Source organism: Sceloporus undulatus, chromosome 4 (genome assembly GCF_019175285.1).
Source record: "Sceloporus undulatus isolate JIND9_A2432 ecotype Alabama chromosome 4, SceUnd_v1.1, whole genome shotgun sequence".
NCBI classification, from domain to species: domain Eukaryota; kingdom Metazoa; phylum Chordata; class Lepidosauria; order Squamata; family Phrynosomatidae; genus Sceloporus; species Sceloporus undulatus.
Window position 1 is genome coordinate 58,174,465 of NC_056525.1, and position 18,034 is coordinate 58,192,498.

General features: G+C 40.4%; 1 protein-coding gene across 7 annotated transcripts in view; it reads left to right on the forward strand.

Moving 5' to 3' along the window:
- The window catches only part of SLC45A3 (solute carrier family 45 member 3), a 103,453-nt gene extending 91,754 nt beyond the window's left edge, over positions 1–11,699 (forward strand). For all 7 annotated transcript variants that reach the window (XM_042462920.1, XM_042462923.1, XM_042462922.1 and 4 more), the window contains one exon: positions 7,813–11,699. In XM_042462920.1, the coding sequence (XP_042318854.1) occupies positions 7,813–8,244 (432 nt within the window). In that variant the 3' untranslated portion in view covers positions 8,245–11,699. The remainder of the gene's footprint in view (positions 1–7,812) is intronic.
- The last annotated feature ends 6,335 nt before the right edge of the window (positions 11,700–18,034 follow it).

Sequence of the window (18,034 nt, forward strand, 5' to 3'; positions counted from 1 at the left end):
CTGTGAAGCTCCATTCTCCTCCAGCTACTGTGAGGACTAGAGCTAAACTCAGAGGGAACTGAGGAATTCAAGGAAGGTGATGTTGACATCATAGTTCCTGTTAATCAGAAAGTCTCAGGGCTTTGACTCAGAGACCTTGGCTGCACTATACCATTAGCCCTCCACATCCATGTATTCTTTATCCATGGATTCAACTATTCATGGCTTGAAAATGCTTTAAAATATATAAATTCCAAAAAGCAAACCTTGATTTTGCCATTTTATATAAGGGATACCATTTACTGGGCCATTGTATTTAATGGGACTTGATCATCCATGGATTTTGGTATCTATGCGGGGTCCTGGAATCAAACCTCAGTGGACATCAAGGGCCCACTGTATATGCCCCTGCTCCTGCTTCTCACACAACCTCTTCCCAAACATACAAAAAGGTGTTTAAGGAGCATGATATACAACTGGTTAAAGTTTAATTAGCTTACAGTTGTAAACCACTTAGACACTGCTTAGGCGGTATGAAGCGGTATATAAATGAAGCTTGTTTGTTTTGTTTTATTTTGTTAATTGAAGATGAGTGTCTTAAATTGACATCGATTTGGAGTAGATAGGGTTGCTTGAGTGAAAACTGGGGAGAGCTCATGTACTTTTAATGGTTATGTAGAAGGGTTGAACTGTTACAACTCATATGGACAGAATCAACTCAGGTGTCAACTAAAATATGCCAACTAATATGGAAAACATAGTGATGTCCAGCAGACTGGAGATACAAAAGGAGATGCAAAAGATTGCAGTAGCTATAGGACCCCCACAAGCAAAATTATGCTCAAAATTCTGCAGCATAGACTGCAATCATAGAGAGAGAGAGAAATCCCAGCGGTACAAACAGGGATCAGGAAAGGAAGAGGCACTGGCGACCACATAAAAAACGTACAGTGGATCATGGAGTGCACCAAGGGATTCCAGAAGAAAGTCAACATGTGCTTTACAGACCGTAGCAAAGCCTCTGATTGTATAGATCACAAAAACTATGGAATGCTCTTAAAGAAATCAGAGTGCCACTACTTTTGATAGTCCTGATGAAGAACCTGTATTTAGGTCAAGAGGCTACTGTTAAAAAAGAGTATGGAGAAACTAAATGTCCCCCAATTGGACAAGGGGTCAGACAAGACTGCATACTATCACCCTATTTGTTGAACTTGGATGCAGAAAATATCACAAAAAGAGCAGTTTTAGACTCAGAATAAGGAGGAGTGAAGAGAAGAGGAGGAAATATCAACAATCTAAAATATGCAGATAACACCATAACACTAGCAGAAAACATCATTGACTTTGAAAAATTACTAAGAAAAATTTAAAAAGAAAGTCCAAATACATAAAGAAAACAAAATAATGACCACAGAGGATCTACATAAATTCAACTTGGATAACAAGAAAGCAAAATAGTTACAGATTTCTCGTACCTTGAATCAAATATTGACTAGAATGGAGACTGCAGTCAAGAAATCAGAAGACTAGGAATGGGAAGGGCATCTATGAAAGAACTAGAGAAGATCCTAAAATGTGAAGATATGAGCGCTACAGTTAGAATCATAGAATCATAGAGTTGGAAGAGACCGCAAGGGCCATCCAGTCCAACACCCTGCCATGCAGAAACTCTCAATCAAAGCATGCCCAACAGATTGCCATCCAGCCTCTGCGTAAAGACCTCCAAGGAAGGAGACTCCACCACAATCTTTGAGGGAGTGTGTTCCACTGTCAAACAGCCCTTACTGTCAGAAAGTTCCTCCTAATGTTGAGGTGGAATCTCTTTTCCTGTAGCTTGCATCCATTGCTCCGGGTCCTAGTCTCTGGAGCGGCAGAAAACAAGTCAGCTCCCTCCTCAATATGACATCCCTTCAAATATTTAAACAGGGCTATCATATCACCTCTTAACCTTCTCTTCTCCAGGCTAAACATCCCCAGCTCCCTGAGTCTTTCCTCATAGGACATGGTTTCCAGGCCCTTCACCATTTTAGTTGCTCTCCTTTGGACACGCTCAACATCCTTTTTAATTTTGGTGCCCATAAATGGACACAATATTCCATGTGGGGCCTGACCAAAGCAGAATATAGTGGCACTAATACTTCCTTTGATCTAGACACTGTACTTCTACAACCTAAAGTCGCATTGGCCTTGTTAGCTGCCGCATCGCACTGTTGACTCATGTTCAACTTGTGGTTTACTTGGACTCCTAGATCCCTTTCACATGTAGTCTCATTCAGCCAAGTGTTATCCATCCTATATCTGTGCATTTTATTTTTCCGCCCTAAGTGCAGTACCTTATATTTCTCTGTGTTGAAATTAATTTTGTTAGCTTTGGCCCAGATTTATAATGTATTAAAGTCATTTTGAATTTTGATCTTGTCCTCTGGGGTATTAGTTATTCCTCCTAGTTTGGTATCATCTGCAAATTTGATAAGTATGCCCCTCAATTCTGTCATCCAAGTCATTGATAGAGATGTTGAATAGGACTGGGCCCAGGACAGAGCCCTGTGGCACCCCACTGGTCACTTCTCTCCAAGATGAAAAGGAGCCATTGTTGAGTACCATTTGGATTCTGCCAGTCGACCAATTACAAATCCATGTATCAGTTACTTTGTCTAGCCCACATTTCACTAGCTTGTTTGCAAGAATCATCCAAGCTACTCTATTCCCTGTCTCCATGTATGGATGAGAGAGCTGGACAATGAAGAAAGAGAATAGGAAGAAAATAAACTCATTTGTGATGTGGTGCTGGAGATGAGTTCTGAGAATAACGTGGAGAGCCAAAAAGACAAATAAATGGATCCTTGAAGATATCCAGCTTAAATACTCCCTGGAAGCCAAGATGACGAAACTGAGGCTGCAGCACTTTGGCCATGTCATGAGAAGGCATAATTCATTAGAAAAGACAATAATGCTATGAAAGGTGGAGGGCAGTAGAGAGAGGTAGATCACATGCCAGATGGCTGGACTCATTCATGGAACTCGCGAACCTGAGCCTGCAGGATCTGAGCAGAGTAGTGGAGCACAGGGAGACTTGGAGATGTCTCATGTACAGTGTTGCCATGTGTTGGGATCAACTCAAAGACAGTTAGTAACTGCTGACTTGTCATGTCACCAATTGTTATTTGTCATGTAACCAGGCAACAAGCAACATCTCCTCTTTTACACAACCACTAAAAGTACAGGAGCTCTCTCCAGTTTTCACTCTTACAACCCTAGCTGTAGACCTTTTAAAATAGCTGTTGCTCTTGATAAGCCATTGAGCATGTTTTTGGCTTTTCAAATTGCCATGTCTTAGATACATCTCATTATTGAGAATGAGAAATAGCCTTTCTTAATTTGGTATTTTAACCATTATCATTACATAGCACTTGACTGCCAACACTTTTGCATCTTTGTCCAAGTTATGTCAGATGTTTCTCTCTTCCCACCTTAATTGCACAAAGGCTTAATATTTCCCTTGTAGCTATCTCTTTTTTAGGGGTATTGCTATTCTAAGCCACCTCTGTTTCTTTGCCTCTTGTCAATCCTCTCTGTCTGCTTCCTATGTTTCTTTGCTTCTCTCCTCTGAAGTGAGTTACTCCATAACAGCTGCCATTCCAGTGTTCTGAGAGCCTGCAAGACTAACCCTGTCTGAAGCTTCACGCTCGCAAGCCGCGTAAGTTGCTTGCATTTCTGGCATGCCCTTGAATTGTGATGTGCTGCTTCTTAGACCATCTGTATAAGGAGATTCACCCTTTTGGAGTCAGTTCCCCAACTGTCGTAAACTGAGTAAAGTTGCTGAGAAAGTGGTTATTCCTGGGGCAGATAATATTGCACGAAACCTTTTGTTACTCAAATTGTAAATAACACCAAGATTTCCTGAGCTTAATCTGTTTCACAAATTCTGTTTTTTTTTTCCTGGATTTGATTATTATGCATTTGGTTGCTACACAACATTTGATTGCTGCCTTTTGTTTCTTGTTCTGGATTATATTTTAGCTCAAACAGTAGTTAGGAATTCCAGAAGGGATTTATAATTACTTGTGTATAGTTTAGTTCTTGTTCCAAGCCTGCACAGCTCTCTTTCAGACTTCCAGTGTAATGCCGTCTTTACTTTGATCCTTTTTCAAATGGTAGCTAATCATTATAGACATTTTACAGTTTGGACTGAAGATTTAGAGAGGAATCCTAATCCCCAGTTTCAGTGGCTGCCGTGGGTCCAAATAAGGAAGAAGTGCTTCTCCACTGGGGGTGAGGGGTGAGACATATCCAGCGGTTCTGGATACACCCATATAAACTTCCTAGGTCTACTGGAGGTTGTTTCCAGTATACACCCCAAAACAAGATATTTCAGGGGCAGCTCAAAGGTCGGTACCAGAGATGAGAGGTGTCAGGGCTGAGCCCATTACCTACAATAACTTTGAGGTTTTCTCTGCACTGAAACTAATGGGAGAGATATAGGAGGAGTGGAGGTGAGGACTAATCACTGGAGGAAGCTTCATTTGGTCATTCAAACTGTTCACATAACAACTCGTGCTGCTTTTTATGTGTTCTAGCTTTTAACAAAGTTTCTTTGGAAGATATTCATGTACATACACAATTTCCAGCAGAGCTAAGAAGTGTTACTTCATCAGATTACGACTCTCAGAATCCTCCATCAAGCATATCAAGTGTCCAGGATGACTGAGGGAGTCTAAGAGCCTTATTTTCAAGTATCAATTTTTCAAAGTTCTGCTTTGCAGTTTGCACTCCCTACAACTTTAATAACCAGCCTTCTTCAGATTTGTCCCAAAGACTTAACTGAGAGCCTGACTAAGTGATAAACTGGATTAAGACCCACTTGGATCTATTGTGCTTCTCAGTCCAGTGTTATACAAATAGTAGGCAATGGCAGCCAAAGGGAACAAAGGATTAAAGCAGGTATACATCCCCCCCCCCACACATACACCCATAGGCATATCCCTGCCAGTTATTTACTTTGACACACACCCACCCGATTTAAAAGCTCCATTTCCAGTTAACTATCCAAACCATAATGAACTCATGTTAGACTTCACTGTATTTCTTAACCAAGTCAGCTTTGTACCGTGGCTCAATAAGCTGGCTTGTTTTCATAAACCACAGATGGGAAACCTGCAACCCAAGAGTCTCATGTAAACATTGACATATTTTTAAAATTTTCCCTATTTTGCACTGACTCCTATTGCTGGAGTGTAAACCTTGATGGGCTTTGGCTGAGATAACATGGATTCTGATAGGAAACAGGTTTGTCTTCCCTGTTTTAAGCCATAGTTAAAATTAGCAACAGCATCAGATTTGGATGTACTAACATTGGTCAACTGGAAATATAAGCAAAAGCTTCTGACCTCATGGCTGTACAAGAGATGGGGGAGAAGTGTATTAGCTCAAAACATATGCATGTCATACTTTTCCACAGTTTAATGTTGCATTGGAACACAGCCGTGGTGACCAAAATGCCTGTAACATGGATAACTGATAAGGTCAGCATCAACTTATGTAATAACTGTGGTAGCTTGAAAAAGTGCCACTTCAATCATGGATTTGCTGTTAGCTATCTCTGCATTCTTGTAGTTCATATATTCATTTTCTCTTCACGAGTGCAGACTAAAGGGTGACAGTGTCTAGAAATAAATCTTGTTTGTAAGGGGAAATACATCTTGAACAAGTGGAAAGACAAATAGACATGAGTTACAGTGATTTTTGAATAGCTCTAAATTTCGAAGAGCGAGCTTGTTTCTGAGGCATTCTTTGCTTTATTAAAGAGCACCCATTAGGATGAGTAATCTTCCAGGCTGGCCTGGGCGACTGTAGCCTGGAATGTCATGCTATACTAGTATAGTATGCATACATACTATACTATACTGAAGTGCATGATCCTCACATGTTTAATCCTTTGTTCTGTGATGTGGGCCCACACCATGTTACCTTGCACCTACTATTTATAAGTTATGTGTGCAGGAGGAGTTAAAAGAGTCTCACATGTCACTATTTGTATAAGACCCCAGTTAAAGAACACTGGGAGGAACAATTTTTGCAAAGTGTAGTATTTGGCTGCAATTATCCATTTGATCCTAAACAACCTTTCTGCACCAGAATTTCTTCCTCCCTGGTGCATTCCTTTCCTTGCATTATCTACTGCCAGGAAAAAAAAAACTACCTAGTGAATTAAATTATGAGGTTATGTAACTGCAGGATATGTGCATCAACATGAGTTGATGTGCATCAACATGTGCATCAACATGAGGATATGTGCATCAACATGGTGAAGACTTGTTAAAAACTTGACTTGGCATGCTGTGGGCACTGGAATGTATTTAGAGGACTGATTAATATTGTACCTTGAGTGGCTTCAGTATGGAGGATGGGTGGCACATAAAAACATGGAGGGATTGCTCATGCAAGTATGCTTGGTTATGTGATCTAGTTGAAGTGACTGGAAGAACCTAAAGGGCAAAACGGTAGTTAACCTGTATATTTAACAGTGAGCTGCAGATGTCCTGTCTAATAACCTGTGCACTACCTCATACAAATATAAATGAGTTTACAGGAGGATTACCAAAATTTGTGGGAGATATAAAAGCTAAGAATGACTATAATAGAGTAGAAATTTACAGAAGTAGAGATGGATATCTTTCTCTCTTATGTATTGCTGGTAAGCTCTCTAAAAGCATCTGGTAGTCAGTGATAGAGAAAAAGTGCTGGATCAGATGTGCCTTTGTGCTGAAAACATTTGCCACTGAATATTAGCTGCAGGAGAGGCGTAACAGGAGAGGAGCCATCTACTTGGCTCCCTCAAGAAACAGGTACTTGCATAAGATGGACTGTTGTTCTCATCCAGCACTGTTTGTCATATGTTCTAACAACCAAGCAGTATTGACCTTTTCCTAATATACTAATATTCAGTTCTCTAGTAGAAAACATTATGATTTGGGCAGATATATTTATAGAACATGATGTTCCACCTTCACACTGGCATCCATCAGAAGTGAAGTGTACATAAAAGTAAGTGGCAGTCTGTTTTCTTATTATACAGACTTGCAACAAATGATCAGATCCCATTTCAGCACTGCCTGGCCTGACACCAGAACTGTTGCTTACAGATAATGAAGTTAAGCTCACTTCCAGTAGCACCTTTTTGGTGTACTTGATCACACACTCTAAAATAAATAATAACTGCTTCCCATTGTCTCTTTTTCAACCAGTTCCGAATCTCTTGAGTTGGGGTGTGCATGGTTTATGGTAAGACTGTCTTGTCTCCATTTCCTCCCGTCAACCCTAAATATTAACTTTGGTTATACTCTGTATACTCAGAGGTTCTCAACATTTGGCCCTCTGGATATTTTAGAGTTCAACCCCCAGAAGCCCCACTCAGAAGCCCCTCTAGAACGAAATTCTGGGAACTGGGAGTCCAAACTATTTGTAGGGTGGCAGGCTGAGAACACTGCCTTAACTCAGTCATCACCTCTTGTTGCCTGAAGCTTCTTCACTTGCTGTTTTGAGCAATAAAAGCATATGCTTACACAGGCAAGGGTTCTGCTTCATTCAAAATACTGCCTTCTGTACAATGCTGTGCTGTACCTACAAGTAAGACGACCCTTGTGCCAAAACTAACTTTGTCTACCTAGCCCTGTTAGAATTTGCTTGATTTGGAACTGAAGCCAGTTACATTTCCTTCAAATAGCCACATTCTCCCAATTTCTACCTTGCTCCAGCTACTCATATACAGTTGATTCTTTCTTTGTAGGGTTCTGGTGCAACATCTTATGGTCCTTTCTTCTGTCCTTTCAGATATATTTGCCTAAGTATAAAAGCAAAGAAGAAGATGCAGCTCAACTAGACAAGAAGCACAGCTTCCTCAAAACCCATATTTCTGGCCAGAAAATGACCTATCAAAATGGACACAGCGGAAGCCTCTTCTCTACCCCTGTTGCTGGTTCTTCCCTCTGCGTTGGCTCACCCTGTGAAGTCCCTCTCATGATGATGGTGGGAGACTCAGACACCACAGCGACAAGCCGAGGCATATGTTCAGACTTGGCCATCTTGGACAGTGCATTCCTCCTTTCACAGGTCATCCCATCCCTCCTCATGGGTTCGCTTGTTCAGTTCACACAGTCTGTCACTGCATATATGGCGTCTGCTACTGGGTTTGGCTTGGTGGCCATTTACTTTGCAACCAAAGTTACCTTTGACAAAAGTGACATGGCTAAATATTCACTATAGGAGGAGGAAGACTGTTGATCAGAATCCACCCAACTTGAAAAGGGATCATGGAAAAGACTCAGTTGTACACAGACTGTTTCTTCCTTCCTTCCAGGTTGTGTTGCTATGAGACGTGCAGAAACCTTGGCTGTAGGAAAACAAAACAAAAGGAAAATGCTGGGTTGATCTCAGGGTATCTAATGAAAGGGAGTCTAGTATCATGTTGTCTGTTTCTCTGTGATGCCTTCATCTAAGTGTCTAGGCACAGAAGCCTATAAAAACAAGCTTGTGGGCTTAAAAAGTAAAGGGCAAATCTTTGTATAACAAAAAACTACTGTTAAAGATTGGGAAATTACTTCTGTGGGCAGCTCCCAGGAATTATTAGGGCTGTTGTTTGAAAAGGTAACTTTCCCAAGCTCTGACTACTATGATAGCTTTGTGAAATTGTATGGGAGTTGGTAAAACAGGGCAGAAGTGGCCAAAGATAGTTCAACATTCTCATTAATCTCACTTCTTTGCTGTATGTTTTAAAACACTGCTGTTAGTTGACTGGTCTCCAGATTGTGCTACAGGTAAAGATACTCCTATAGTGTATTTTTTCCTGTCTTGGTGTGAACCAGAAGATACATGGGAGAGAGGCTATAAATTGGCACATCTAAAAGGGGATAGGAATAATCCACTCCCTTTACCCATTCCATATGCCTTGTAGGTCAAGATCAAGGTGATATAAACAAGGACTGGGGGGGAGGGCTGAGGATACTGTGGTTGAACTGGCAGCAACTCTGCAATGGCCTGACGGAAATGAAAAACTTGGTCATCATCTGATACTTCTCCCCCATCTATGACCTAAACAAAGTTTGCAGTGAGTGCAAACAGAGAGGCTCACGTAAACATCAGCCAAAGAACACACCCTTTTGGAAGACTTGGTCTCAGTGACAGACTGGCACAAACAAACCACAGTGCCTTTCACTGTGTGCAGTCCTAAAAAGGAGGCTTAGTGTACCAGCATGGTAAAAAAAAAAAAATCCTTGTGTATATGCTGCCTTTCCTGCTAAGGATGCAATGTGGCTTGCCTCCCTGTACTAAAGGGCTCCATAGAAAAAACATCCATGTTTCAAAATACCATCAAGCTGAATTTTTCCAGTGTATGATCCAGTCATTCTGCCACCCAGATTGAGCGGAGGTGCTCCCTCTGCCAGGCAAACTTTGCAAATGACTCGTTTCAAAATCTTTGTGCTGTTGTGTTTTTTTTAGCATTAAAAAAAACCTATGAAGCAGTTAGAACAAGCAATATAGCTTACAGCTATTCACTGTGCACCAGGCAGTGCAGATGTTTCTAGCCATGAGCAAAACAACTCTCAGCAAGGGAAGCTCAGGATACACAGGCTTTTTGGACTAGAAGGGCCCTTGAAGGCCAAACTCAACCCTGTTTACAAAAAGTATGATTATCTGTATACAGTGAAGCCTTATCTTACATGGGGGAACCGTTCTGGACCCCCCCCCTGCATGTATGCTCCAGCCCCATTCAATATAATGGGGCTTGGGCGCAGTGACGCCATTCACTGTATTGCCATGCGGCTTCAGCATAAGCTGAAAGCCACATATAGTGCACCCGTGTGTGGTGCAGGTGCACTGTATTAAGTTCTAAGTTGGAAATGGAAAAGTTAGCAATGGAAAAGTTTTGCTTTGGTAGTACCTAGTTCAGGGCCAAGCTAGTGGGCGACATTAGTGATATGCAAACACAATAGCCATGAAAAAGTCTGCAGCCTATAGATTAGGGGTGGGAATCATGCTACCCTCCAGATGCTGAACTGCAATTCCTGGTAGCCCTAGCGTACATCAACAATGATCAAGAATTTCAGTTCAACAATATCTAGAAAACTGCACAGTTCCCACCCCTACTCTGAACTTGGGGAGATGAGGAGGATTTTTTTTTATCCTTTTCCCCCTTATATGCTGCCTATAAAAACTGCCTTGCAAAAAATACTATTTGCATTGTTGCATTGTTGTCATTACAGAAGTATGGAATCTGTCGCTATTTTCAGAAGCCTCAGACAGGTATTCTGGCTGGGGCTTTGGGAAGCTAAAGTACAGAATACCAGTACTTCACCACTGCAGTCCTAGGTTCCCTTGAATTGCAAATGGCAACTTTCCAGAAGCAGTTTTTGTTGGGACATGCATGCCAGCGTGGCAAAGAGTAAACATTAATTCTCTCCACCCTGTCTTTGCTTGGGCTTTCTTGTAGTGGCTATTGACATAACAAAACATAACAGCTTGGAAAGGTTAGCTTTTTTATTTATAATTCCAAGAAACTCCCAGCCAAGTTCTATAAAACACACACATTAGCATGATTAATGTCACATCTATTTTGGCCCTCAGATCAATTATCAGTGTCAGCTTCCAATCTGGACCTTTCACACTTTGAGCCATGAGGTAATTATATAGATAACCACTCAGTAGACTTATAGCTTGTTGCCCAAATGGTCTGGATGTCCCCCCCCCCTCCCTACACCTGATGAGGGAAAGCTCCTTCCTATCCTTGGTTTTGTCCACAAGCAGCCTGTAGGGATATGAAAACCACTCAGTCTGAATTAGTTTCAGCCAAATATAGTTTGCTGCCTGAGGTGAAGGACAAAATGGTACCTTCTATCCTTAGATAGAAACTGGCTGTACTGTACTTTAGTATTGGCATAATATCCTAGGGCAGCAGGCTACCTTATGAAGTGAGCCCAAGTTGTATAATACAGATATCACTGTATTATACAACCTCAATAACAGCTTGGGGACTACTGCCCTCACCATTTGCCTTGTGAGATGGTTGTTTCTCTTTTTAATATGATGTTTAAAGTCAAAGCTTTGTAAAGGAGGGGGAAAAAATCTACCAAGTCCTCTTAAGGAATTATTGCTTTACTTTTTGCCACATGTTCATGCCATATGACTATACAAGCACCATCTTTGATGTGTTAGAGGGTGGGTGGGTGGATGGGATGTAATATAGAATTTGGAAAGAGAACAGATGTACCCACTGTAAGAGATCTTACTGTGGTAGTCTTTCCAATTTTGTGGTTAGCTGAGAGGAGTTTGGTACTCTAAAAGTAAAGTTACAGGCCATAAATAGGAGCAAAAAGATCTGAGAAGAGCAGGGAATTGACAAAAACTGCTGGTGAGCCATAGTTTCCCAATTTCAGATCTTGAATGGGAGAGGGAACAAACCACAGGGGGAACAACAATATAAAAGCACAATAAAGAGTACATTGCCATAAACCAGCCTTCCTCAGCCTAGTATCCTCCTGGGGTTTGGGACTACAATTTCCATAACCCCTGGTCATTGACCATGCTGATGAGGGCTGATGGGAAGCTACTTTTTGGACTATGGATACATCTACATTGTAGAACAAATGCAGTTTGACACCATTTTAAGTGCTTCATTGTATGGAATCCTGGGATTTGTAGTTTAGGAAAGATTTAGCCTTCTCTGCCAGAAAGTACCAGAGTGCTGGTGCCTCACAAAACTATAAATCTCAGGATTCTGTAGGATTGAGCCATGGCAGTTAAACTGGTGTCAAACTGTATAACAACAACAGCAACAATAATAATTTGTATCCCACCTCTCCCTGTATTGGATCGAGGCGGTTAACAACAAACATAAGAACAATAAAAATAAAACACAACAAACCACAAGTAAAAGCATAGGAAAACATATAAAATCCAATTCCCTATCTCCCTCCCACCTTAAAATACCATTAAAAACGACAATTCCCAACTGGAGAGTGAACATTCTGAGGAGGTCAATTTGGGAATGCCTGCCGGAGGAGATCCATTTTTATTGCCTTCTTAAAGGCCTCCAAAGATGTTAGATGGCGGATCTCCTCCGGCAGGTCATTCCAGATTTTTGAAGCGGCAACAGAAAACGTCCTCTGGGAAGTTGTTATCAGTCTGGTTTTCTTAGACTGCAAGAGATTCTTCCCAGAGGACCTGAGAGTGCGGGAAGGATTGTATTATTGATTGTATTATTTCTACAGTGTAGATGCACCCTACAGTGCTTAAAATCTCCACTTAGCATGGTGACTATTCTGACTGGCAGATTCTGGGAGCTGTATTGCAAAAAATGTTTCCAAGCCATGATCTAGCATTGCCTGTTGAAAAAGCTATTTTACTTTGCTCTAAATGAATGTTTGAAAGAAGTAGGGTGATTTAAATCCAGTATTTATCAACCACAGATTTCCACCCACAAAAAACAAGGATAATCTTCTGTTTTCATGAAATGGTTGTGATCTTGGTATGTATCCCCCTGCTGTGTATAAGAGATATGTAGATCACAGTGAGGGGATATTTTAAAGTATTGTTCAATCTGTAGTCTCGCTCCCCACACACACTAATTGCTGGGTATAAAGAAGCACTAAGTTACATCTGGTACCCTACAGATGTTTTGGACTTAAACTCCCAGAACTCCTCATCATTAGTCATGTTAGCTAGGGCTATTTGAAGCTGTAATCCAAAAAAATAATCCAGAGATCACCAGGTTGGGAATGGATGCTCCTGCTGATGGTTTACCTCCAGCTGCTCATCTGAAGTGCTTGCTCAGGATATGAGGAAGAACAAGGAAACCTGTCCTGACCATACAAATGGGAGCACTGACCCCTGTGGGCATCAACTTAATTGTCGCTGTTCTGCAAACTCTTCAGAGAATCTTGATACATAGTATCAAGGTAGAGTGGGGAATGTGTGGCCCTACAATTCAGTGATCCTTCTTTATTGGTTATAATGACTAGAACGTCTGGCAATTGTAATCCCACAATATTTGAAGGGCCACGTTTTCCCACCTGGTCTAGGCAGTGCAAAGCTTGAACTCTCAGGATACAGACACATAGGTGTGCATTTTCTTCTGGAGTACCTCTCCTAGGAAGAATATTCTCTTATCTAGGATTGTGAGGACAACAATTGTGCTTGGAAATTGGCCAGAGGACAAAATGAAGTACATTCATCAGATAATATTTTCTTCTTGGGGAATGCACATTACAGGTAGGGATCTGTAGTATACAGATTAGTATACAGAAAATGTCCAAAGCAGCTAGAACTCAAGAAGACTGGTGTCTGCAGTTGACAAGAGACATGAATAAAAAGACAGAATTAAAGGTCTTAATTTTTGCCTTTGGGTTTTAAAAATACTCATAGTGGCTGAGAAGAATGTCTGCAGAGTTTGCTACCCTCCAAAATGTAACAGTTTACCTGTGTAGCCATCTACTACAGAAATGATATCTAAAAGCATGGTCTTGCTTTCTGAACAAGTATTTAAGGGAGAGGAACTAGAAAAATGTCCATGTATTTACACTGGGTAACCCTGCTTGAATTGCAAGTATCCCCTGGTCTGTCCTCTGGGACAGGAGAGGAGAAAAAGCCAGTGACTATCTAGCTTGTCCTAAATTCAGGTATTTTCATGTCTTTATTTTATGAGGACATTGAAATGAACATTGAGAAAAGAAATCTTAAATTTACCTGAGCAACTTCTTTTTTGCAATTGTTTTTGTTTAATTGCAAAATCTGTACAAGGGCAGATTTATGAGCCATTCCACTTGCTGCTTATAACTGCTCCACAGTGTAGTGTTGCCTTCAGTATTATTCTGCAGGGTCTCATCCTTTATCCTATTTTAAGCAAATGGTTATCAGGATTACTTGAGATGGGCCAGTGAAAACTCCATCCCAACCATGTGTTCAGCCACTGGATAATGGAGCAACTCGCTTTGACTATTGGGGTATATTTAACATTAGCTCAGTTATGATGGCATTTCTTTCACAAGTTTCTTTTCATGTGTTAGAATTCTGTCAGGCCATGTATTTTTGCCCCATTGCTGATGTGCTATTGTCCATCCTCCTTTTCCACCACATAGCTTTATTTAAAGGGAACTTTATTAAATATGTTTGGGCCAGTGATTGGATTCATGCCTTTACCTCCAAACAAGAGATTCCTTTTAATTATATTTGTTTGAGGGGGAATGTATCTCCCTTACTGTGTCTTGCAAAATACTGTCTGCAATTTGTGTGTTTATTTATTTACGGAAGTAAATATTTTGTATAGTTTATGTACAGGGGATATTAAAATCTATTAAGGAGTGGAAACTTTAAAAAATGTCTGTTTATAATTTAATGACGCAATGAGAACTTCCTTTGGATTTGAAACTGGGTGATGATTTAATCCATTTTTCTATCCCAAACCAAAATAATGAATAAAACCTGCAGTTGCAAAGACAGTAGAATTCACCTGAATGCGGGTATAATGAAACACTGCTCTTCTCTCTTTTTTTTTTTTGAAACAGCTGTTTCAAATAGGCTATTTAATCCGTGTATTGTAAGACATTGCTCAAGAAGATAGGATTTAAAGGCTAGATGAAAAGTCGAAAACTACAGTGCTCCAGAAGACAAAGTAGCTGCCAGTTGAGAACAGGGATTTGGTAGTATTACAGCGTATTGGTGGCAGTTTATTGCAAAATGCTAAGTAATATTAAGTTTTTAAAATGTCAAAATGTTGCAGGAAGAAACACCTCCTTCAGAATGAACAATTACAAATGGCAAATTGGTCAATGTCTCTGTCTCTCTATGTTGTCTTTAATTTTGGCCTTCCTTAGGAAGGCAAAAATACTCCTTATACTGAGGGAGAGGTATAAGACACAGACAGAGATACTGAAACCTCCCTTATCATTTCTTTGCTGAGGCTTCTCACACAGAACCCATCAGCAGGGATTGCAAGCTCCTAGGCAGGATGCTTATGCCTTGAGAGTGGTATAATGGCAGACATTAACATCCAGTGACTCCATCAGACATATAAGGATGGATAAAAAAGAAGATACTGTACTACTTTTAAGCAAGAAAATGAATCACTGTACTTTATAAAATTGATACGGAGTAATGGAGATGTGTAAGGGAGCTGCTATATCAAAAGATGTTGCAGTTGATGTGGGAAATGTCAATCGGGCCTTTCACACCACACAGTTATAGTAATGTGATTCTGCTTTATCTGCCATGGCAGTACCCTATGGAGTCCTGGGATTTTCAGTTGAGGGAAGGGTATTTAGAATGCTCAGCCTCACTGAACTACAAACCCCAGCATTCTGTAGGATGGGACTATGGTAGTTAAAGTGGAATCAAAGTGCTATAACTGTGTAGTGCAAAAGGGTTTGTCTCACAAAATTCTGGTATACCAAGAAGAAGGATGCTGATATAGACACACATTAATGCTGGCAGTGTTGCATTAACCTGCCAGAAAACTTAGTGTATCTTTATATTCATTCAAGAAATTAGTGAGGGATGAAAATATATTTGTTTTAAAATATCTTGAAGTGTGGTGTGTCATGCTGTTAAAGAAACTAATACTGTAGTTATAATTTGATCTAATCTGGGGAAATAAATGTGGAAATGTTAATGAAGGGGGGGAAATGTCAGCAGAAGTTTCCAACCTTTGGCCTGGCATGCATTCCTTAGCAAGTAATACTTGTTAGAGGTGAACCTTAGCAGCTACATTTTTCTATCCTCACAATATTAGAAGAACTGGTGAAACTATATTAGTTCACGCAGAAGCACTGGCTAGGGATTTGTCCATTGCTGTAGGCTTAGTGATGCTTGTAGGTTTATGGTCCTTTTATAGTGTGTTCTGCACACTTCCTCCAGTAGGTGGTGCTGTAAACATTCTGACTGCAACAGCACTGTGATAAGATGAGCTTTTGCCTTGCTGCAAGGTGCTGTTTTGTACATTTTAGCTAGCCTATGGCTACTTTTGGTAATTCAGGCCTGTGTAAAAGTCTTAAACTAATCCCAGCATGGATTGGGAAAGATGGGAGTTGAGGGTCAAAAACCAGGGGTTTTGGAAAGTTGCTTCACACAGTGTGTGATATGTTCAGTACTCACCATATAGAAGTGAATTTGCGTGTTAAAAGCTGATAGCAGAACAGGGAGTATCAGTATTTTTGTTGACTCATATCTCACAGCCAGAATGTGTGGTTGTATCACCAGTGAATCTGTTGCAGTGTTGCTCAATTTTGGCAATGGTATAAAAAACAAACAAACATTGCTTTTACATGAAAACAAGGTGTTTCCAGAAGTCAAAATCAAAGCATATATACATATTCCGTAAATGTTTTCTAGTTCTATCTGGAGATCTTTTTATATTCTTTGATGGTCTTCAATCCAAGTAATAACTAGGTGAGATGTTTAATGAATTCAGAGATATTTAGGATGATAGTATCTTCAACACTTTCTATTAATTTAGCCCAAACAGAGCAAACTAACCTGTAACTCCCTGCCAGATCACCTTCTAAAAGAATTGGTATCACGTTGGATACTCTGCAACAAGAGGCCTATCTCAGAGGTGTACTATGCATTTTTGTTAGAAAATCAGCATTTTCACCTTCATAACCTTAAAGAACTTGAGGATGAGTACTATCTGGACTCAGTGGTTTGCTTGGATTCAGTTTGTCACTCAGATTTTAGAACTAAAAACAGGTGTATATATTCTATTGATACCAATGGAACTGCTACTTGAAATAGTGTGTAAATGGCAACCCTACCACTGATTTTGAAAATGGCTTTAAAATTTCAGGCCCTTGAAACTACAGTACTGTATTGGCTGTTTCCTGTCTGCCTGTTAAGACATGCTGTTTAACTGTAGCAGAAACCTAGGTTGTTACATGAATTAAGGAGAGGTGAATTAAAGAGAAATCAGGAGTTCTGGCAGCTTGCAAGAGGGGAAATTAATGAAGGCACCATCACATTACAATTCTTAGGAAAATAATAAACTTGGCTACAAATTAATTAAGCCTGGGGAAAAACTGTTAGCAGCAATGATCATGCTAAATCATGCTCAAGAGACCAGAGCACATCTTCTGGTCCAACACTTATAGGAACCTCATCCTAATGTGAGTGGCATGGAGCAGAAATTACTAATTAATGGTATATACACTCATATCTAATGTATAAGAAAATTTGGGAAAGTTACTTTGAACTCTGCCTCCCAGAATTCCCCCAGCCACTACAAATAGTGGAATTGCTAGTTGCCCACACTCACTCCTACACTGCCCCAGTGTTAAAGAATGCAGGGAGTTGCCATTCAACATCTAGAGAACCATATGAATCCCCCTCCTGTACTACTGAGATCAGTTGAACTTTCAGCTATATAACAGTATACAGGATTACAGTTTAAGTGGTCTTACTTTAGGGTGAGAATCACACAGCTCTGCACATGATGTTGAACTGCAACTTCCAGCATTCCTTACTCTGAGGAATGTCAGATCAGTATTATATCATTTTAAATGCCAAGGCCCCATCCTGAAGAATTCTGAAAATTGGAGCCTGGGTGCTTAAAGCTGTCTGTTAGAGGGTGCTAGCCCACACTTGTGAACTACAAAATACCACAATTCTTCAGTATAGAACCACAACAATTAAAACAGTATGAAACTGATAACTGTAGTGCAGATGCAAGGCTGATGGGAACTGCAGTTCAGCAATATCAGGGCAGCCACATGATTCCCACCCGGATGTGTGTGTATGTGTGTATATCAAAACAATTCACAAACGTCTCAACAATCGTTACAACAATACCCAACACATGCTGCACTGGTTTGCGGAGGGCACTCTCAAGACCATTTTATGCAAAGCTATCTAGGTGGCAACCCACAGTTGCTTAGCAGTAATCTTCATTGAACCCTGCAGGTTTTACTCCTGAGTACTCATGCATAGGATTTCCCTGTTAGTGAACTCATGGATAGGAAACAGAGATTTAATCTAATGACCTCCCAGTGCAGAGGGCTCATTTTCATTAATT